The sequence below is a fragment of the Ylistrum balloti genome, unplaced genomic scaffold (genome assembly GCF_031769215.1).
Source record: "Ylistrum balloti isolate Yb309-2 unplaced genomic scaffold, AGI_CSIRO_Ybal_v1 Utg369568, whole genome shotgun sequence".
NCBI classification, from domain to species: domain Eukaryota; kingdom Metazoa; phylum Mollusca; class Bivalvia; order Pectinida; family Pectinidae; genus Ylistrum; species Ylistrum balloti.
In genome coordinates, this window is record NW_026781865.1 from 838,969 (window position 1) to 858,807 (window position 19,839).

The 19,839-nt window shown below is 34.4% G+C and overlaps 2 protein-coding genes across 3 annotated transcripts in view; one reads left to right on the plus strand and one right to left on the minus strand.

The window, feature by feature from the left end:
• Positions 1-3,501: 3,501 nt before the first annotated feature.
• On the minus strand, positions 3,502-8,845 carry LOC132559100 (U1 small nuclear ribonucleoprotein C-like). Of its 2 annotated transcripts, none has more exons than XM_060223816.1 (6): positions 8,758-8,845; positions 7,157-7,199; positions 6,786-6,894; positions 5,771-5,788; positions 4,612-4,749; positions 3,502-3,952 (listed from the first exon to the last, which is right to left on the minus strand). In XM_060223816.1, the coding sequence occupies exons 1-6, from the start codon at positions 8,763-8,765 to the stop codon at positions 3,852-3,854; spliced, it is 417 nt and encodes a 138-aa protein (XP_060079799.1). In that variant the 5' UTR covers positions 8,766-8,845; the 3' UTR covers positions 3,502-3,851. The 2 variants fall into 2 exon arrangements, with proteins under 2 accessions (XP_060079799.1, XP_060079727.1); XM_060223744.1 differs by having other exon boundaries at positions 5,699-5,788.
• Positions 8,846-9,052: 207 nt separating this feature from the next.
• LOC132558373 (nuclear pore complex protein Nup160-like) overlaps positions 9,053-19,839 on the plus strand; it is a 28,859-nt gene continuing 18,072 nt past the window's right edge. Inside the window, exons 1-13 of the mRNA XM_060222958.1 lie at positions 9,053-9,143; positions 10,200-10,311; positions 10,921-11,128; positions 11,851-12,079; positions 12,685-12,751; positions 13,132-13,246; positions 13,821-13,893; positions 15,766-15,854; positions 16,489-16,563; positions 17,465-17,562; positions 18,215-18,371; positions 18,701-18,796; positions 19,192-19,296. Of these exons, the coding sequence (XP_060078941.1) occupies positions 9,053-9,143; positions 10,200-10,311; positions 10,921-11,128; positions 11,851-12,079; positions 12,685-12,751; positions 13,132-13,246; positions 13,821-13,893; positions 15,766-15,854; positions 16,489-16,563; positions 17,465-17,562; positions 18,215-18,371; positions 18,701-18,796; positions 19,192-19,296 (1,515 nt within the window). The remainder of the gene's footprint in view (positions 9,144-10,199; positions 10,312-10,920; positions 11,129-11,850; positions 12,080-12,684; positions 12,752-13,131; positions 13,247-13,820; positions 13,894-15,765; positions 15,855-16,488; positions 16,564-17,464; positions 17,563-18,214; positions 18,372-18,700; positions 18,797-19,191; positions 19,297-19,839) is intronic.

A 19,839-nucleotide genomic window follows, 5' to 3' on the forward strand; every position in this document is an offset into this window, starting at 1 on the left:
AAAACGTTGATAATTATTTTATGATATATCAGTTATTCTTTACAAGTGCATTTACCAAAGCGTTTCAAGCGCTGTCTTTCTTTTTTATCCTTTATGTAGTGCAAGGGAACTCAGTAATTCTAAATCTCTTATGTATCAGATGATATACATGTCAGCCTCTTTGTATGTATAATATTATTTGATAAGTTTGTTAAATATTATGAGAATGTGAAATCAAAATTCACTGGTGTTGGTACAATACATGTGTATGTATGTTCACAAGTCATTGTCTTCACTAAAATATAGTGTACCAAGTATTCTTTATGATGATTTTAACATTTTTTCTTTATGTTTTTTGAGTCGCAACCCTAGTCATATTCTAGTCATATTAGCTAAAGTAGAAATCCACAGACAAATTTCTTACCGACCTGTGGGTGACACTGTCTCAAAGCGATGCCAGTTAAATGAGCAAATGATGTTAAATGATGTTGACAGGCATCATTGGTGAGAACAGACCTGTTTTCTCTGGCCAGGCATCAAGTAAATGAACAAGTGTCAGTTGTGTGAGGTATAATATGTGTGAAAGAAGTTGCGTAAGCTGGCTAATTTGTTTTAACAGGTTTAAGTTGTGCGAATGGGTATTCTGTAAACAGGCGAGTTATTTGTGTGAATGAAAATGAAAGTCGAGTAAACACGTATTATGTACAATCTCAGAATCTTCAAATTGTCACCTACTTGAGTTGTGTAATGCTGGATGTTTTATGGAAAAATATCGGAGAACTTCACTCCAAACTTTCTTCAACATTTGTTTAAACATTTAACATTTATATGTAACTTATACTAGATTTATGAGAGTAAAAATGTAGCTTTTCATCAGCTGGTAAAATTAATTATTTCCAATTTCCACAAAGATAATTTATTGTATACAGTAATTTTTATTCATAGTATGTAATTATTACACGAGCTTTATACAGAATCCATTAATTTATAATACACAGTTCCTGCAGTTACCTGTTGATAACCATATTTGGGATGTAAGGAGAATATAGTGATTATGTGTTTTATTTGTACAGAAATTTTACAATAGTTCTATTCAGAAACCTTTAATGGTCATGAGTCTAACTCGAGAAATAAAATCACGCTGATGTTATGATAGCTTTGGAATCGGTACCTGCCGATGATTTTATTGTTACCAGTATTGTATAATGGTGTTTGTTCAACTGTTTCATGGATTACGTTTGTTTTTTTTATTAAACAATATTTTAATGAATACGTGTTTCGATTTAATTGATCTATTCAATATCTAATAATTTAATATAAGTTTCACACCAAGACTAGCTCCCTGAACATAATGTAAAGATCTTGCATGATATTGTGTATTACGACTGTTCGTGGTTACAATAGTAGTTTAAAACGGCCAAACTCAATGTTATAAGCCATCGTTTTACACAAATGATCTCAAGTCAAACAGAAATTTGACACAAACGTCCATGGTTGAAATATCATCTACAATTTTTTATTTGCAAAACCAAGAAGATCGAAAATCTGGGCGTGTTATTACATAAAGTAGGGTATTTCAGCATTTTCTACCAATTATTTCACCTGATAAAGAAATTCAGCAATAGCAGAATGAAAACGTTTCTCACATACATTGTGGTTTAATATGGAAAGCTGTCCAGGGTAAAACGTGAACGGGAGTCCAGGATTTCCAATTATGATGGGGTGTACTGTGGACAAGGTCAATAAATTCCCTACTATTTTAAAACACTGAAAATTAAAAGTCATAAAAGAGGAGTTGAATGATAAATTCATGACAAGTGAAATATTCCAATGTCACATTAGCCGCTTATCTCAACCTTTTACTACAAAAAAACCAACACGGAGAGCTTTCCGCCGAATTGTATGATAAGCAGAATGATTCTTATTTCCATGGTCGTCAACTGAAGGACAAACACGTAACACAAGATTACAACAGATGCATGTTGATGAAGATTATAGGGGAAGTTTTATGGCCTTCATAGTGATCTTATTGAGAATAATTCGATTTCTTTGTGCGATATGAAGCCGGGCGTTTTTGAAGCTCGTTATTTACCTGTTGGTTTCATTGCTGTATACCTTGTTCTTATTTGAGAACGTGACTTTACTTCTTGGATTGACAAAGATTTACATGGCGGGTGTCGTCGATGAAGCAGAAGACGCTTATACTGCCATGAGTGCATTTTCATGTTGTATTGTACATGGTAGATCGATTTTATTGACGATGCACTTAGACTCTTCAGTTTGCTAAAGTTAAAACCAGGGAAAATAAATCACGCATCCAGACCGAGCATCGACATCATGGATTTGATAGTAACCGAGACGAGACTTTTGACTATCAATATTCCATGTTTCAGTGACGCTTTGGCAGATCTATGGGTAATTCTCTTTATTTCATCATGGCGAATTTATCGAACACTAAAGAATAGAGCAAAATTAGATTCTGTCTCTTTCCACTGAGTGTTGACAAAGCCTGTGGATACAATTTTCGAGCACATGTAAGGTTTGTAAAACACACATCAACAGCATCGTTTTACAATCATTCCAACAAAGGACGCACAAGTGAATAGTACCTTTCAACACGAATCAAGTTCGCGTGTGAAAAACGATAAACAGTATTATATCATTCCGAGAAGCATCCCTATTATGATGGACTTTCCTGTATTTTAAACTACATACTTGATGTGCAACATTCTCAGAAATCAAGTTCTAGGGGTTTTCCATGCCACATCCAGACTCAATGTCTTCACTCTAACAACATTTCTAGTGAATGATCAAACTTAATACAAGGTTCAGTTATAGAAATACTTCAGATGAGTTTTCCATTATTTCAATGTCGAGGTGATTGCCAAGCTTACAAAAGTAAACACAGTTTATGTGCTGGTTTTGGGTCCATGGTGCTGTATTTAGGATGGTACTAAAAATATCAGGGGTTTCTGAAGAAGTAAGCTGACTTTGCTATCTCACAATCAACTATGGAAACTTTCTTTAGTATTTGTCAGTACTGGATTTTAATTTTGTCACTTAACTAAAACTTTCTTTTTGTTTCCAAAATATTTTCTGGAAAATGTCTCAGAATGAAGGACAGAACTCGCTTGTTTCCTGGTAATATTCTTTGGGTGGTGGAATGTTCTAATATATAGGACAATCATCACAAAGTAAATAACACAAGCACAGTAAGATTTACAATTACTTTATTACACACATAACAAAAAATCTTCCTTACAATGAGTAAATTCATGAAATCTTTCTTACAATACATTCATCAACCAAGCTCTTTTTCACACGTTCTCTCACTCTGGCATTCTAACCACAAACAGACACAATCATTTTGCAGAAATACAGACCAACTTTGACACTAGTTTCTAAACTCCAATGATAAAAAGACCACTTATGCCAGATCATTGAAATAAGCAGTAATTTATGATATTACAAATTTCTGCTTTCAGTAAGATTTACAATTACTTTATTACACACATGAGTAAATTCATGAAATCTTTCTTACAATACATTCATCAACCAAGCTCTTTTTCACACGTTCTCTCACTCTGGCATTCTAACCACAAACAGACACAATCATTTTGCAGAAATACAGACCAACTTTGACACTAGTTTCTAAACTCCAATGATAAAAAGACCACTTATGCCAGATCATTGAAATAAGCAGTAATTTATGATATTACAAATTTCTGCTGTAACTTCAAGCTGTAAGTCATGGCAAACCACCATCATCAAAAATGTCTTGAAACTCTAGAAACAAAGACAATTCTCTACTTCTTCATGAATGATCATTCCTGTAAGTTCTTTCTCCCAAATGAGTTTGATAAAGTGGATGTTTATTTTCGTGGCGGCCCCTGAATTAAGGGTCCCGGTCGGATGGCCATGCCCATAGGATGCATTGGAGGTCCCATCATTGGTCCCATGGGTGGTCGCATACCTACAAAACAAAATACATACCATTATACACACAACAAAAGTCAGTTTTTTTCCAACTTGGTTCAGCTGTAATGGTTATGTCCCCATCCTCACTTTTTTCCATACATAACGAGGAACCTCATAAATTAGCTAATATCTTGATACGGAGATAATAATGGATGTCATCATTACAACGCCAAGAGAGATACCTTTATAAAATAGCGTGTATGTGTTACAGATTTAGACTAATTAGGCACAACGGATATACATCTTACAATAAAGACCTGGAATCAGAACCAGATAAAACTTTTCTTAACACTTGTCTCAACAAGCTTTATCCATTTCTTTGTAACCAATAGTTCTATCACAATGCATGATAATGTCACATTGTGTTTTCTTTCATGTTGGAGGTTCTTCTCTACAAGTCAAACCCCATCTGCATACCTACCTTATGCCAATCCCAACACCCCGTAAATGTGGCTACTTACTTCATTCACTTTACTAATGAGAAGTAACAATTCAGCTATGAGTCAGGTTTATAAGTGGAATATGACAATAGCTTCAAATCTCTCAACACATTTTTACCATTCATGTGGCTATTATATCACTGATCTTTGAAAAATTTGTTTCTGTAGCCCAATTTTTTTTACTAAAACAAAGAGAATTATTTCAAGACCATACCTGGCATCATAGGAGGCATAGGACCTCCGTGAGGGGGCCCCATAAGGGGAACTGGACCACCCATGGGGCCTCCCATAGGGCTTGCCATTGGGGGTCCAGCAGCAGCTGGAGCATTCTGTGGTTTGGATGTTTTGTTACCTGAAATTACAATAAGGTTTCATTAAGAAAAGGAACAATAAAGTTCTATACATACATAAACATTTGAGTATTATATTGTTCAACACTCTACCAATACTAATGTCATTATTGTACTGAATCTTTTTTTCAGATCAATACTACGAAAACATTAAAAGTTTGTGAAAGTACATATTCAATATCACAATACTTTTTCCAGATAAATGACACAAGCATAAAAAGTCTTGATTGAAGCAAACCGTATTTTCCGGACTATAACCGCATTTCAATCAGACGTCTGCGGTTTCATTATATGTCCAATTTATTACGTTTCATATCATAACACTAGATCATGTAATTATGTTCTGAGTATGAGTGTTCAGTTAATATGTATGTTTAAATTTTTTCATTTGAAATGAGAAATTAATGACAAACAAAATAACTGAGTAGAAAAGAAGTGACAACTTGAAAGTTTAAATAAGGAAATCAATATAAAAAATAAACAAGGTAAAGAAAAAGATAATAATAGATTTATTCACCTTTGTAGATGTTTCCACTGTAACTGGGCTGGCAAAAATGAAATCTGTTTAACTCAATTTTTTTTAGTTCTTACAGTCTCATATAACACTGCCACTGTACCAGGTAAGCTGCACTAGGTATACATGGCAGGTTGTCACGATGTGGAACCAAATACAAAGTCAACAGTGTCATATAGATACAAAGTCAATCAAAATATTTACCTGACTTTTGTCTACCTGGTACCTTTAATTGTGAAAAATAAAAGAAACCATGTTACCTGTCCGACATCAGTCGGGGGAGGGCTTGAGGGCAAAATGGATATTGTAGGGGTCAAGAGAGTACACCAACGCGCGTTTATATTTGATTCAGTTTTACAAAAAAATTGTCCAAAGAAATTGACACGACAGTAAGCGAGTTATAGCCCGGATAATACGGTGTTCAGTGGGAGATATACCAGATGGGGGTGGGGCCATGGCTCCTCCTGCACCTCCCCCTCCCGACTGGAATGGGTTGGACGCTATCTTACCAGCTTTGAACGCAGCAGCTGAAACAGAGAATTAAAGTCCATTAAAAAGATCTGAATGATTAGTGCTTTCTGGAAAAATCAATAACTTGAAAAAGAAAAATGTAAAATTTACATATCTACCATTAAAAAATGCAAAGTATACTATCTTCCTTTGAAAATGAAGAAAATAATTTCATTCAAAATGTAACAAATCACTAGAAAACTATTAAAAAAGAACTTAGGTTTTGCCATTTCAATTTGAAGTTGGATATAATATACAGTAGATTAAAGAAGTCTTTATTTATAAATAGATAGCCAACCACACTTTATATCAAAAGCCATACTTTCTAACTATATGTAATTTACATAACTAATAAATAAGATTGTCACTTAAAGTCAGATTTCACCATAATATAATTATTCAGGACTAATCCTTTAAATGATATACAAATTTAAAGTTAGATATTTTTTATCTTTACAATATCGGAATGGACAATCCCTAAACTTCAAACTGAACTTCCTCTTTATACCTCCAGTTGATCTTTATTTAACCTCAACACAATAATTACATATCAAAATGTTCATTGAACAACCCAAGTATATGCTTGCTTTGCTGTACCCTTCCTTTGACACCTTATCATATTTTTCACATACTTTTTTTCAAGATCCTCCAGGTAAATATTTCCTTTGTTTTTATTTTGTCCTTGTTCAATTTTTTTTTAGAGTTTGAATTACTATGAAATCCTTCATTTCTGAAGGGATTTATTTTATTTGATTTTGAGAGTAATCTAAATACACAAACTTATATGTCTGTTAAAATTACTATAAAACTTAATGATTTTTAATAATCCACAAGATAAGTGTCCACAAAACTATATTTTTTTAAAAATCAGCAAATTGAGTTTAACAAAAATATAGGATTTGGCAGTCCATGATCTACTGGTATCTCTAGTTATAATTTCAAAACTTAAAACTCTGACAACTTCAACTGGATGAAACTCTAACATTTTCACTAACACAGAAGTAGATGACTTACTTGTATCGTCCACCAGCTTTTGTACCTGCTCCTCTAACCACTTCTGGTAGAATAACCTCACATTTTCTTTGTGTTTTCTTCCATTGCAATGTGTTTTTCTTACTGAAGGCTGTATGAACAGAATTCAGGTAATCAATATTCGAGCAAATATTTAGCTTTAAAATCACAATGTAAATTTAATCATTTTAATTCACCTACAATGATACAACATTCATAGGGTTGGAATTGTGCAACATACATATTGGATCTCAAATGAAATTATAGAATTTACTCACTGGATAATGTATATATCCTGTCACTTATATAGTAAAATAGGCCGATTCATTTGTCTAATGGACCTATATTAAAACATGTACATTCTTTATACTTACTGAGTCATGGGTCAGATATGTATCACAATAATCACAGTAGTATCTGGAAAAAAAGAAAATATGGTATGATAGCTGTAATTAAAGAAACACAAAGCTTTCTTTGTTTTGCCCAGGGTTCAATTTCAAAATTTTGGGGAGTCCCATTACTTATTTGTATAATATATTGTAAATACCAAGCAAAGACTGGGGTTGCAAAAAGATGGATAGTCCAGAAATATCCAGAGTTTCACAATGCTTACTGTCATCACTTTTTTTAAAATTAAGATTATTGGATTTATTGCCCCATGAACAGCCATAATGATTTTGATATGGGGTCTCCTTTAAGTAGCTTCTGGCTCACTGAACAACATGCAACAAGCCATTCAGAGCAATATGAGTAGAGTGTCTTGCCCAAGGACACAGTCATGTCAGCATGGGCCAGTCCATTTCTCACAAGCTTCTTATGAAACACAACTACTATGGGTAGACAACATATAACCCCCCACCTCAGATCTTCATGTGATGCGATGTAAGCAAACACTCTGACAGAGCTATTGTGTCCCCCTCTTACATTAAGAAGCATAGGCCTTTGTCACTTTTGCATTAGTCCAAGATTTCATATGTAAGAGAACTTTTTCAAAAATTTAACATTCAGGATGATTTTTTCTTGAACAACAACAGCACTAGTTCAAACTATTTAGGCATTCCATTAACCTTTTGTATTGGTTTGCAGTTCATGAACTCTGTCAAAACACAAATTTCCATACATATAACAGTACAAATCGAAATCATGCAATACCTCCTTATATTTCAAAGTATATAACTTGAGAACCATGCCTCTAATGTTTTCACTCATCTGTAATTACTAGAGTTAAATCTATGAACATAAAAATCAACAACTATGTATATTGAAATCAGTGTGGTTTCTTGCTATTTTGATAAAACAAAAGCAAAAATGTTTATATACATCATGAATGTCATGAAGAAAAGGAGGTAGTGGGACGGTCTTGCTCATTCAACATTTGGTAGACTGGAATCAAGGGCTAAAATACATTCATGGAGTTAAACTGTTATTCTTCCTAACTGCTTCAATTTTAACCATGCCCTCACTCAGCAGACAGGAGATTTTTAATTTCGAATGCTTCAGATGTCAGTACAGCAATTACTGACATTTTACTTTTGTCATAATAAAATATAAAAGAAGTTTATCAAATTGAATAACCTAATCTTGAACGAAAGCGAATTGATTTCAGTCACATGAACCATCTAACCAAAGCAATTAATGTTTTTAAATATGGGGCGAATCGTCCGACAAATGATATAAAAATTGGCTTTGTGATGTGATGGTCACATAAATGTCTCCATAAGTAGCAAAAAAAAAAAATAAATCAAAATAAAACAGAATTGCAACTTATTACTTGACTAAAAAACGCATATATGAATAAAACAAACTTCCACGACAACTAGGAAAAGAACAATCATAAAAGCTGGGACGAATAATCCTACATCGTCGGTCCTACGACTTTGTGCACGCGTCGACACAACTGTGGAAATGACAGAAATATGCTGGTATTTCTTTATGCAAGGAAACGTAAAATAAAGGATGAGAGTAAGATACTTACTTTGGCATTATAACTGTGCCAATGAGTAAAATATGAAATGCTTAAAAACAGCAAATTGTCACAGATATATTCCTTATTATCTCCATCCACGCCGCAAATGGTAACAGGAAGTCGTCGATAATATATCCTCGCACCAAAGTTTATTTTTATGTGTTTTTGGAAAATATGCTGTTTTAATGTCGTTGTTGTTATTTACCTCTGTCGATAAAATATATCTGAACTAGCTGCATAAAATACATATATCTTTGATGAAGAATAAAATAATTCATCTTCCGGTAGTTTGAGAGTTTGAAAAATGGCGGAAAGCATGAGTGGGAAGTCTTTCCGAGAAGTCGTTGTTCCCTCAAGCCCCTCGTCAAAATGGAAAGAAATTACGGTGAACACTGGTTGGTAACAGTTCATTTTCACGGTTTGATTTCGATCCATTTCTGTCATCAGTCATACTTTGGGAAGTTAAATCCTTCTTTAGATGTCGGGCACTAAAAGTTAAGAACACCGGCCCCTTTATTTACTGATGTTTTCATTCAAGGCATCCAATCGTTAGCATGCAATAGCATTCTATGTCATATTTCATCCTAAGAAAATTCAAGACACCGTCATTCATTGTTGTGTTTAAGTCATCATAACAAATGGTTTCAACAACATGCTGAATCGTTTGCTCTTGTTGGTTAACTAGCCATGACTAGTGAATCAAGGAGTGAAGAAAATTTGGCCTGCTATATCGAGGTATCAATCATTCAGTTATCGTGACGCTATTTCTTTGTGATGTAGTAAAACTGGTTGTTGTAAAGTAAATAAAATTTAAATCATGCCCATTTCATTGATGCAAAAACATCGTTATATTCAGTAAAACTCTTTAAAAAGTATGTCAAATAAATTCAGGAAAGCAGAAATTTTGTCAAAGTATTTTTCATTAGCATTAGCTTTGGGTAGTGCAGAGCACTTACCTTCCATGCATTTCTGCTTCCGAGAGAATCTTTAACCTCTGTTGCATCAATTTCTGTTGTTTAAACGAAATGTCTTGCACATTATAAATCGTTGACCAGGCACCATTGACTTACAATTTTAGGCAAAAACCATAAATGATCAGGATTATAAAGTGGCAACCAAAAATATATTCAGAAAAAAATGAAGAACCATGCATATATGTATAAAACCTAGATTGATGTTGTAACACTAGCTCAGATATGGAAACCCTATAGGTCCTCATAAAGCAGTTTCAATTATTGATTTTCTACAAAATTGTTCAAATAGTCACTGTCCTATCAGATATTCTTGTTCACCTCTCTACAGGAACTTGCTTCAGTCTTTATTCTTTACAGACAACAAAATCTCTTAAGAACACTCATACTGTGGATGAGTCCACATACTGTCAACTCTACCATGAATTAATATATAGGTCCATGAATCAACTCTGAATCATTTAATGTTGACTTTTTAAGGTGCTTCAGCCAGCACACTGCAAGATCTGAAGGTGCCAGACAGTTGTGGTGGCTTCTCTTATCAGGACAGTGGTCTTCCTCAGTCAGCAGTACGGAACCGTTTTATCTATTGGCAAGTATAATTTATTCATTATATAAAGGCAGGATGCCTAAGCCTGACAAAAAAATGTTGCCCTGTAAAATGTGTTAGTGGTATGTGTTTTCACTAAATGTTATGTATGAGGGACATTTTTATATTTCAACGGTAATATAAAAACATCTAAATCTGGCTTATATCTAGGGTTTTTGTTGTTATCATTATTCTTTTTTGTGGTATAATTTTTTTTCATAAAGTTAGTGCTTAAAAGCAAATATAAAGTTTATAAAAAATATTTATCTAAATACCGGTACTGGTGCCTTATTTTATTGAAATATAATGATAAGAAAAACAAAAAGCTAAGAAAAAATTGTTTGTAATTTATCTTAGGAAAACTAAGGTATAAAGTTGCTAACACATTTATCTGTTTTTTCAACAATGTATGAACTTGTTCAATTGTATACCATGAAAATTATTGTTTTTGATAATTTATGCATATGACATGTTTCACACTTTTTTAGGCGATTAAAAAATTATCAATAGCTTTATATAGGGAAAGAGCTGTTATTACAAGTCACATTATCATGATGTTATTTAAGTAATCACTGATAACATGGTCATTACTGGAAAAACTGTCTACTTCAGGAGAACAAGTAATGATGTGCTGGAGTTGGTGGAGCAGAGTCTGGACTTTAACCTCCTGGGGTCTCAAGTGAGATTCAAGTTCCAGGATACTCAGATCTTTGGTGGTGTGACAGTGTGGGAGTCACATGGCAATGTCATCATCCTGGTGTCAACCGTAGCCAGTGTTCACCGCCTCATCTTCCCTCACCCCTCACGTCTGCAGAGAATGGCAAGTCTGATAGAAGATAATTATTGTGTACATTTCAATAATAATCACAATCATTGTGCTGCTGGTCATTCAGTTGACCTTTGTCATTTGGCAATTTTAGCAGTCAAACTACAAATCTTAAGAATAAAAAAAGTTAGACATGTCCCATCAAACTCATGTCAAAACTAATTTTAGGGGGTCAAGAACATACGCTACTAGTTTACTGAATAACCAGGTTGTGTGATAAGAAAGAGAAAGGTTTTGCTGTTTGGAAACACAGTAAAATCATTCCCACTTTAAGGAATTCTTTTTAAATGCTTTGTTTTAAATGGAACTAAAATTACATTTTGGGCAAGGCTTCTATTTTCTTGGCATGTAGGTATGCAAGTAAGCCAAGTTAACAATGATAAAATATTGACCAAAGAACCATTTATTTTTTTCCAGTGAAGACAAAATATCTTTGAATTTTGACTTTGACTTTAACTCAGTATTGGTTTAAGGAGATATTGGTTTAAGGAGATATTTCAACAGAAGAGTTGTCTATATAAATAGTAGTGCCATGTTTTTACATAGCTGCAGGATTTAACATAGGTATTTAAAAAAACTGCATTGTTTGTATGTATAATCGATTAATGATTATTTGACATTTCAGATGGATTAATGAAACATGTCTGCTTTTATACAGATTTATTACATTACTAATAAGGATAGACAGGTAATTTATCATTTGTATATATTTACAGGATATTGGCTGTTCATCAGATCAGGTTGTACAGTCTATTTTCTTTGATGCCTCCCTGATGACTGCAGCTGACTCCAAAAACATGCATATGTTGAATCCAGGGGGCAGTGTGACTTCTCACCTTCATAGTGCTGCCACCTTCCTCAACAGTGATGGAGATGCATTGTTTTCATTTTCAAGTAACACAGGAAACATCCTCCTCATCAAAATGCCACCCCCTCAGGTCCAAGGTACAGTCCTGAAGAAATCATGTTGGTTTTCCCTTGTTGTTTGTAGGTTCTTTGAGAAAAGACTTAAATTTGTCTGGGTTATATGAGTTTCAAGGCTTACTATAAGATTTTGTATGGTATATTGCCATTAGAAGTAAAAATGAAGCTATTTGGGTCATCGATTCACCACTGTGCATGCCTGGTTATCGAAAGAGGAGAATAACAATACACTATTTCAGCAATTTATTCAAAAGTAATGTGTAGCTATGTGATATAATATTATACAAAATAAAGAAATAATACTATACCAGTTAGGAGCGAGTGTTAGCTCAAATCTTGTGTTAAACATATGGAAGATTCAGACTGAAAATAAAAGTATGTAAATGCACCAACCAAAACAAAAACCACTGTGTTGTCAATGTAGTTAAAGATATGTGTTAATCAGTTGTATATCTGAGTCTTTGGAAACATTTTTGATTTTATTTTTAAGTTTTAGAAAAAGAAGAATCACTTGTTTAGGTTCTGATTATCTTAACCATTTTTTTATGGAATGGATTGGTGGGATGAGGAGGAAATCAATTTACTGTATGATAAAGTACATATACTTTGTTTTGTTTGTCTTGAAGGTGTTGTTCAACAGTTTGATCTGCGACAGTCTTCCATGATGCAAAAGTTATTTAGTGGACTTATCAGGTAAATGAATAGTATGTCTATTGTAGAATGAAGTTTGGAAGACATGGGTGACATATATATGTCAACGGTCGTCCTTTACGGTTAAAAGTTAAACTTTTATCCCCTTTTCAGGTCAAAATGCTATGCCCAGGACTTTTCATGAACACTTCTCGAAAAGAATAAAGATTGAATTTGTATATACTTTTGTACTGTAGTTTAAGCAAGATTAAGTTTTACACTTAAAAATTTTAGGGTCATCATTCTAATTTAAATGGTCAAAAGTCAGGTTGGAACACGTTTTGAAAAGGATTTTGTATTTAAGATAAATAATATTGGTGGACACCCAAACCTGCTGTAGTTTGTGTCTGTATGAAGTGCCTTCCAATGTAATTTTCCTACAGGAGTGGACAGGAGGCTACAGATTCCGCTACCAGTATGGTCATACAAATGTTCCGAGGAGATGTCTACATCTTCGCTGTTTGTAGGGACCACAAATTGAGAATATGGTCAACCAAGGTATAAACTCACTATTACTTTATCTTATTATTATTGTGAAAAAATTGATGATTTAGAGATCAATTTTATTTCTTAATTGGTAATTACCACATATATTTTTGATTTTGTTTTATTAAGGATGTATGCCTGTGTATCTTAATACTTACTGACTAAAAGCTTCGTTACATGTATCAGGGTTCCAACTCTTGCTGTTTCAATATAATTTAAATTCAAAATACACAAAGTAATGTAAAGTCAAATATTTTCCAGGGTTAAAATTTCGTAGTTTTACAAAAATGTTCAATTTTTATTGGCACTTAACTGTGTAAATAAATGTAATGCACTAAGTCCACTTGTACTACGGTTGATGTCCTTTATTTTTCCTGTGGACAGACATTTGTGGATTAAAAGTAACCATAAATTCAGTGAAAGTAAAACCCCCACCAAAATTTATACTCTTATATTAACAGGGATTGTGTATATCAATGTTTTGGAAGGTAAATTTCACTTTTCACATTTTCATTGCTGGATCTGTAGCTACTACACATTTGATTAAGATGCATTCATTGCCTGTATCAAACTTGTGTTTTCCTAGACCAGAGAATGTATCCTTGCTTACAACCTGCTAGAATGTTGTCCAGACCTTCAACATGTTCAACCAGTCACAGGTAAGTCTAAGTTAGTGAAGTACCTTACAGGCAAGTCATAGTTAAAGTACCCTACCGGCAGGTCATAGATAGTAAAGTACCCTACAGGCAAGTCATAGTTAGTAAAGTACCCTACAGGCAGGTCATAGTTAGTAAAGTACCCTACAGGCAGGGCATAGTTAGTAAAGTACCCTACAGGCAGGTCATACTTAGTAAAGTACCTTACCACCAGGTCATAGTTAGTAAAGTACCTTACAGGCAGGTCATAGTTAGTAAAGTACCCTACAGGCAGGGCATACTTAGTAAAGTACCCTACAGGCAGGTCATAGTTAGTAAAGTACCCTACAGGCAGGGCATAGTTAGTAAAGTACCCTACAGGCAGGTCATAGTTAGTAAAGTACCCTACCACCAGGTCATTGTTAGTAAAGTACCTTACAGGCAGGCCATAGTTAGTAAAGTACCTTACAGGCAGGTCATAGTTAGTAAAGTACCCTACAGGCAGTTCATATTTAGTAAAGTACCCTACAGGCAGGTCATAGTTATTAATGTACCCTACAGGCAGGTCATAGTTAGTAAAGTACCTTACAGGCAGGTCATAGTTAGTAAAGTACCCTACAGGCAGGTCATAGTTAGTAAAGTATCCTACAGGCAGGTCATAGTTAGTAAAGTATCCTACAGGCAGGTCATAGTTAGTGAAGTACCTTACAGGCAGGTCATAGTTAGTAAAGTACCCTACAGGCAGGTCATAGTTAGTAAAGTATCCTACAGGCAAGTCATAGTTAGTGAAGTACCCTACAGGTAGGTCATAGTTAGTAAAGTACCCTACAGGCAGGTCATAGTTAGTAAAGTACCCTACAGGCAGGTCATAGTTAGTAAAGTATCCTACAGGCAGGTCATAGTTAGTGAAGTACCCTACAGGCAAGTCATAGTTAGTGAAGTACCCTACAGGCAAGTCATAGTTAGTAAAGTATCCTACAGGCAGGTCATAGTTAGTAAAGTACCCTACAGGCAGGTCATAGTTAGTAAAGTACCCTACAGGCAAGTCATAGTTAGTGAAGTACTCTACAGGCAGGTCATAGTTGGTAAAGTATCCTACAGGCAAGTCATAGTTAGTGAAGTACCCTACAGGCAAGTCATAGTTAGTAAAGTACCCTACAGGCAGGTCATAGTTAGTGAAGTACCCTACAGGCAGGTCATAGTTAGTGAAGTACCCTACAGGCAGGTCATAGTTAGTGAAGTACCCTACAGGCAGGTCATAGTTAGTGAAGTATCCTACAGGCAGGTCATAGTTAGTGAAGTACCCTACAGGCAGGTCATAGTTAGTAAAGTATCCTACAGGCAGGTCATAGTTAGTGAAGTACCCTACCGGCAAGTCATAGTTAGTAAAGTACCCTACAGGCAGGTCATAGTTAGTAAAGTACCCTACAGGCAGGTCATAGTTAGTAAAGTATCCTACAGGCAAGTCATAGTTTGTGAAGTACCCTACAGGCAAGTCATAGTTAGTAAAGTACCCTACAGGCAAGTCATAGTTAGTGAAGTACTCTACAGGCAGGTCATAGTTAGTAAAGTATCCTACAGGCAAGTCATAGTTAGTGAAGTACTCTACAGGCAGGTTATGGTAATGAGGCCATTATATTGAGAACATGCAATATTTATTGAGCAATAAGCCACTCCACACCTCCATCCCCTGCTGCGCCCATACTTATTTTTGTTGTATAAGATTTTACTACTGTGCTGCCTTGCAGTAAATACTTAACCCTGCTTTTTTAATCAGAATTTGTATGTTATCTCCTTATGGTTACTTTAGGAGAATACAGTAGTTTCAGAGCACCATGCTTTACAGTATATTAATATATGCATCATAATGATAAAATTCTTTTTCTGTCTTTTCAGGAAGTGGACATACAATAAAGAAAGTTTTGAGTGGTGATGCTATTGATTTAAAGCTTTGTGTGTACTTAAACTTCCCTGACAGAAATCAGGTAAACATTATTTAAACTTCCTTGCAATTAGGTAAACATCAATGATTTAAAGCTCTTTGCACACTTAAACTTCTCTGACAGAAATGAAATAAACATCAAGAATTGTTTTGAGGGAGGGTAAAAACTATTTGTATGTTTTCTATATTAGCACAAAGATAATTTTATCGTAGATATCTGTTGGCACTATATCCATTAATAAGCTTGCTCTTCAATGGATATAGTTGTACATGATAATATGCAAGTCAAGTTCAGATTTCTGTGAAGAAAAGAAATTCAGAGTTATGGCCGTTTAACTGTAAGAATCTTAGTTAGAATTTTCACAAAATGTTCAGACTAATTTTGGAGAGCCCTGCCTAATGCCAGTTGGTATTGATTGAAATATCTGTCGCCAGAAATTCAAGTTTATTTCATGAATCACGAGTTCCCCTTTTAACAAAGTCTCATACAATAAAATGTTTCAAACTTCTCCTTGGTTGCCAATGGGAGTTGCCAATGGGAACAATGTGGTCACTATTTCACATCTACTTTCATATTCATTTATGTGAAGAGAACATGCATATTAAGTGGGTTTTTCAAACACAAATTACGGATTTGTGCCAAGAGCTTGAAATTAATGGGATTTTGTTTATTTCAGTTTTGTTTTGTACAAATCCATATGGTGAATGGTCGCCTGGAGGTTTTCCACAATGCTACAGTGTTTGGCACACCAGTAAGTAGGACTGGATTGTCAGAAAGCAATCCAGAGCTGTGTTCTGCTAATCTGTCTGTAACCAGATAAATCTGTTTTCTGTATTTTATCAACTGAAAATTAAAGCTTGAAACAATTCCAAACACCTGATAACATAAAAAAAATTAGCAAACAAAAAACAGATCATTGAAAGAAAAGATTTCAAAGGGAAGACTTGACTTGGGTGACTTCTTATTGAAATTAATTTTTCAAGTAGATTTATTCTATTTTTGATATCGCATGTCTCCATTAACATGTCTCCATTTAGACATCATTCTAGGTTTTAGTTGCATGCACAGCCTGCAGGAATGTTTATTCATTTATTATGAATGATTACACTGATAAAAAGTGAGACATCTTGTAATAAACAACAATTTTAGAAAAATTTTCATTGAATGGGCTCAAAAATTTGTGAATTCTATATCAGATAATGATGATGACTTTCATGTATTATTAAGTCTCAGACAGATAATTTTTTACTTTAAATTATCACCAAAAGTGAGTTAGGTTATTACGGTATTGAATGCTGAGTGTCTGTTATCAGAAACTTCAAATTATCACCAAAATTGAGTTAGGTTATTACGGTATTGAATGCTGAGTGTCTGTTATCAGAAACTTCAAATTATGACCAAAAGTGAGTTAGGTTATTACGGTATTGAATGCTGAGTGTGCGTTATCAGAAACTTCAGATTATGACCAAAAGTGAGTTAGGTTATTACTGTATTGAATGCTGAGTGTGCGTTATCAGTTTTCTAACTAGCAAACAGTAACAGGAATGTATCAAATCATTTAGCAGGATTCTAGAGAGAAATATTTTATCTGTATTCGATGGAAAGTTGATCACATGTACAGAGTTGGGGATTGAAGTTTATGTTTGTTTTAGGAAGATTTGGTGGATTATTCTGTAACAGAAGAACACCTTTGGACCCTCTGGACCAATCAGACTGGAGAAAGTGTAGCCAGGGTTCGAAACATGACAGGGTAGGTAACTCAAGTAAGACCACTAGGTGACACTACATTGGATAACCTATATACTCATTCACTCATTCTTGTTAAAACATTCAGAATATACAATTAAAATTCAAACAGAAAATATAAGTGTTACCTTATACTATACATCTTTTATTTGGCTGCTAGCACAGGTAAGGCGGGTTCTATTGTTTACTGCCCCCACTGATCTCAAGTCATCCTTTGTGTATGATGTATACCTGGACAGGTGTGTGGATGACCTCAGGCACTAATTAGTGTCATAATGGGGACACTTACTTGAGATTTACTTGAGATTTTGGCTGATCAAAGTTTGATCTTGGCAGAAAAAATAACATAATAACCGATATCTCATGTTGTACTATATCATTATAAACATTTATTTTTATTTAATCTTCAGAGGAAATTTATTAAATGGATTAAACATTATGATAAGTGCACTCCACTGTACCTCTTTTGGCAGATTGTGTCTATAGGAATGCCAGGCAATTTTGCAGACAGTTCATGTCCATTGTTACAAGGCCATGCTGTCTCTGTAGGCAGATAACTCAATAGACAAGTTGTCAACGTTGAAAGTTGATCTCGGTACAGAAGTCATCTAAAAAAATATATACTAATTATACTTATTGAATGTCTTCTCACATAGCCAATTAAGGGGAGATAACTGGAGTGAGGTCATCCTTCAGCCTCAAGAGAATAGCGATATCCTTGTCCCTCGTCATGCTGATCCTCGAGAGGTTTACTTGGCTCGTATCTTCCATCCTCGCCGCTTCAACGTCCAGGACATTAAAAAGGCACTCAATGTAAGTTTTTAGTGATCCATATTAGGGTACCTGGTACTTGTGTTGTCCATCTGTCCCTCTCCAACAGTCACTTGTCATTACGCAAAATGGGTTATCTTTAGTCTTTATATTGATGAAACTTTTTACAGATATGAGGAACTAAAACATCTCTGACAAGTTTGCATTTTAGACAGGATATTTGTAGATCTCAAAGTCAGTCTGTTAACTGCTGTGGACGTTTTCTCTAAATCATTTTAAATTAGTTATTTCCATTCCATTTTAGTGAATGCATTTTTCCAAAAACAGAAAATGCTAAGGAAATTGTATAATACCGACTTTCTGTGTTGTAGGTTTACCGTCGATCAATGGACATGACTGTTACTGGGGAGATGACACTACAAGTGAACACACTCAAGGAGGAGGTCACTTTAGCTGTAGAAGATGCTGTAAGTAAACACATACCCACATACACTGTAGAGAAGTTTCACTGCACATTTCACTCATGTTTATTCATCTGATACAATTGCTGAGATTTGTAGTAAAATGTACACTGGATATCATGTTTTGTGCTGTTTTTTTCCCCAAATATTTTGTCGTTGTTGTTGTGTTTTTTTTTATCTTTTAAGCAAAGAAAGAAAAGCAGAAACCTTTGGCCAGTTATTCAATTTCATCTTGAAAGACTAACAGATCACTCACTTTTATTAAAACAAAACGAAAGCAAACTAGAAAAAAACTGAAAAAAAACACACACAAGAAGAGCAAAGGAAAAAGGAACGAAATAAAATACGGCAAAAAATATGATAAGTAGTCCCCTTCCACTTTTTTTCTTTTTGTGTTATAGATCAGAAATTCTGCAGCATCCAATGAACTTGCAGAAGAGGAATACTACCAGATCCAGCTTGACCAGTGGACAAAATTCCACTCCTGCTGTGTCCAATATCAGGAGGTAACAAAACAGGTTCACAGAGTCACAGTCTAACAGTGGCAAGGGCCAGGATTTTTTATCTGAATAACTTCAAGTGGGATTCTAGGTTTCGCAGATTTGAAAAAAAAAAAAAAGTATAGATATACATACAAATAAACACTGTACACTGTGTTATTTGGCTGTACAAAATATACACATGTTGATTATATAAAAGATACAGGTTGATTGCTCAAAATATATAGCTGAAATCTTCAAAATGCACACAGAAGAAATGTACAAAACACACAGAGAAGAATTATGCCAAAGCTTTGGGTTTGATTATAGTGATAGTGTAGATGCCAAATAGTTTATATAAAAGCAACAAGAAAATACTACCATGACAACAATATTATAATCCAAACTCAAATTCAATAAAACTAGGGCAAAATTTGAACAAAGAAAAGACTTCTGAAGAATATTAGGAGAATAAAATCAATCATTCCGGAAAAGTAAGCATTTTCTGCTTCATCGGCGACACATGCCTTGTAAAGCTAGATCAATCCATGCAGGTAATGTCCCATTCTC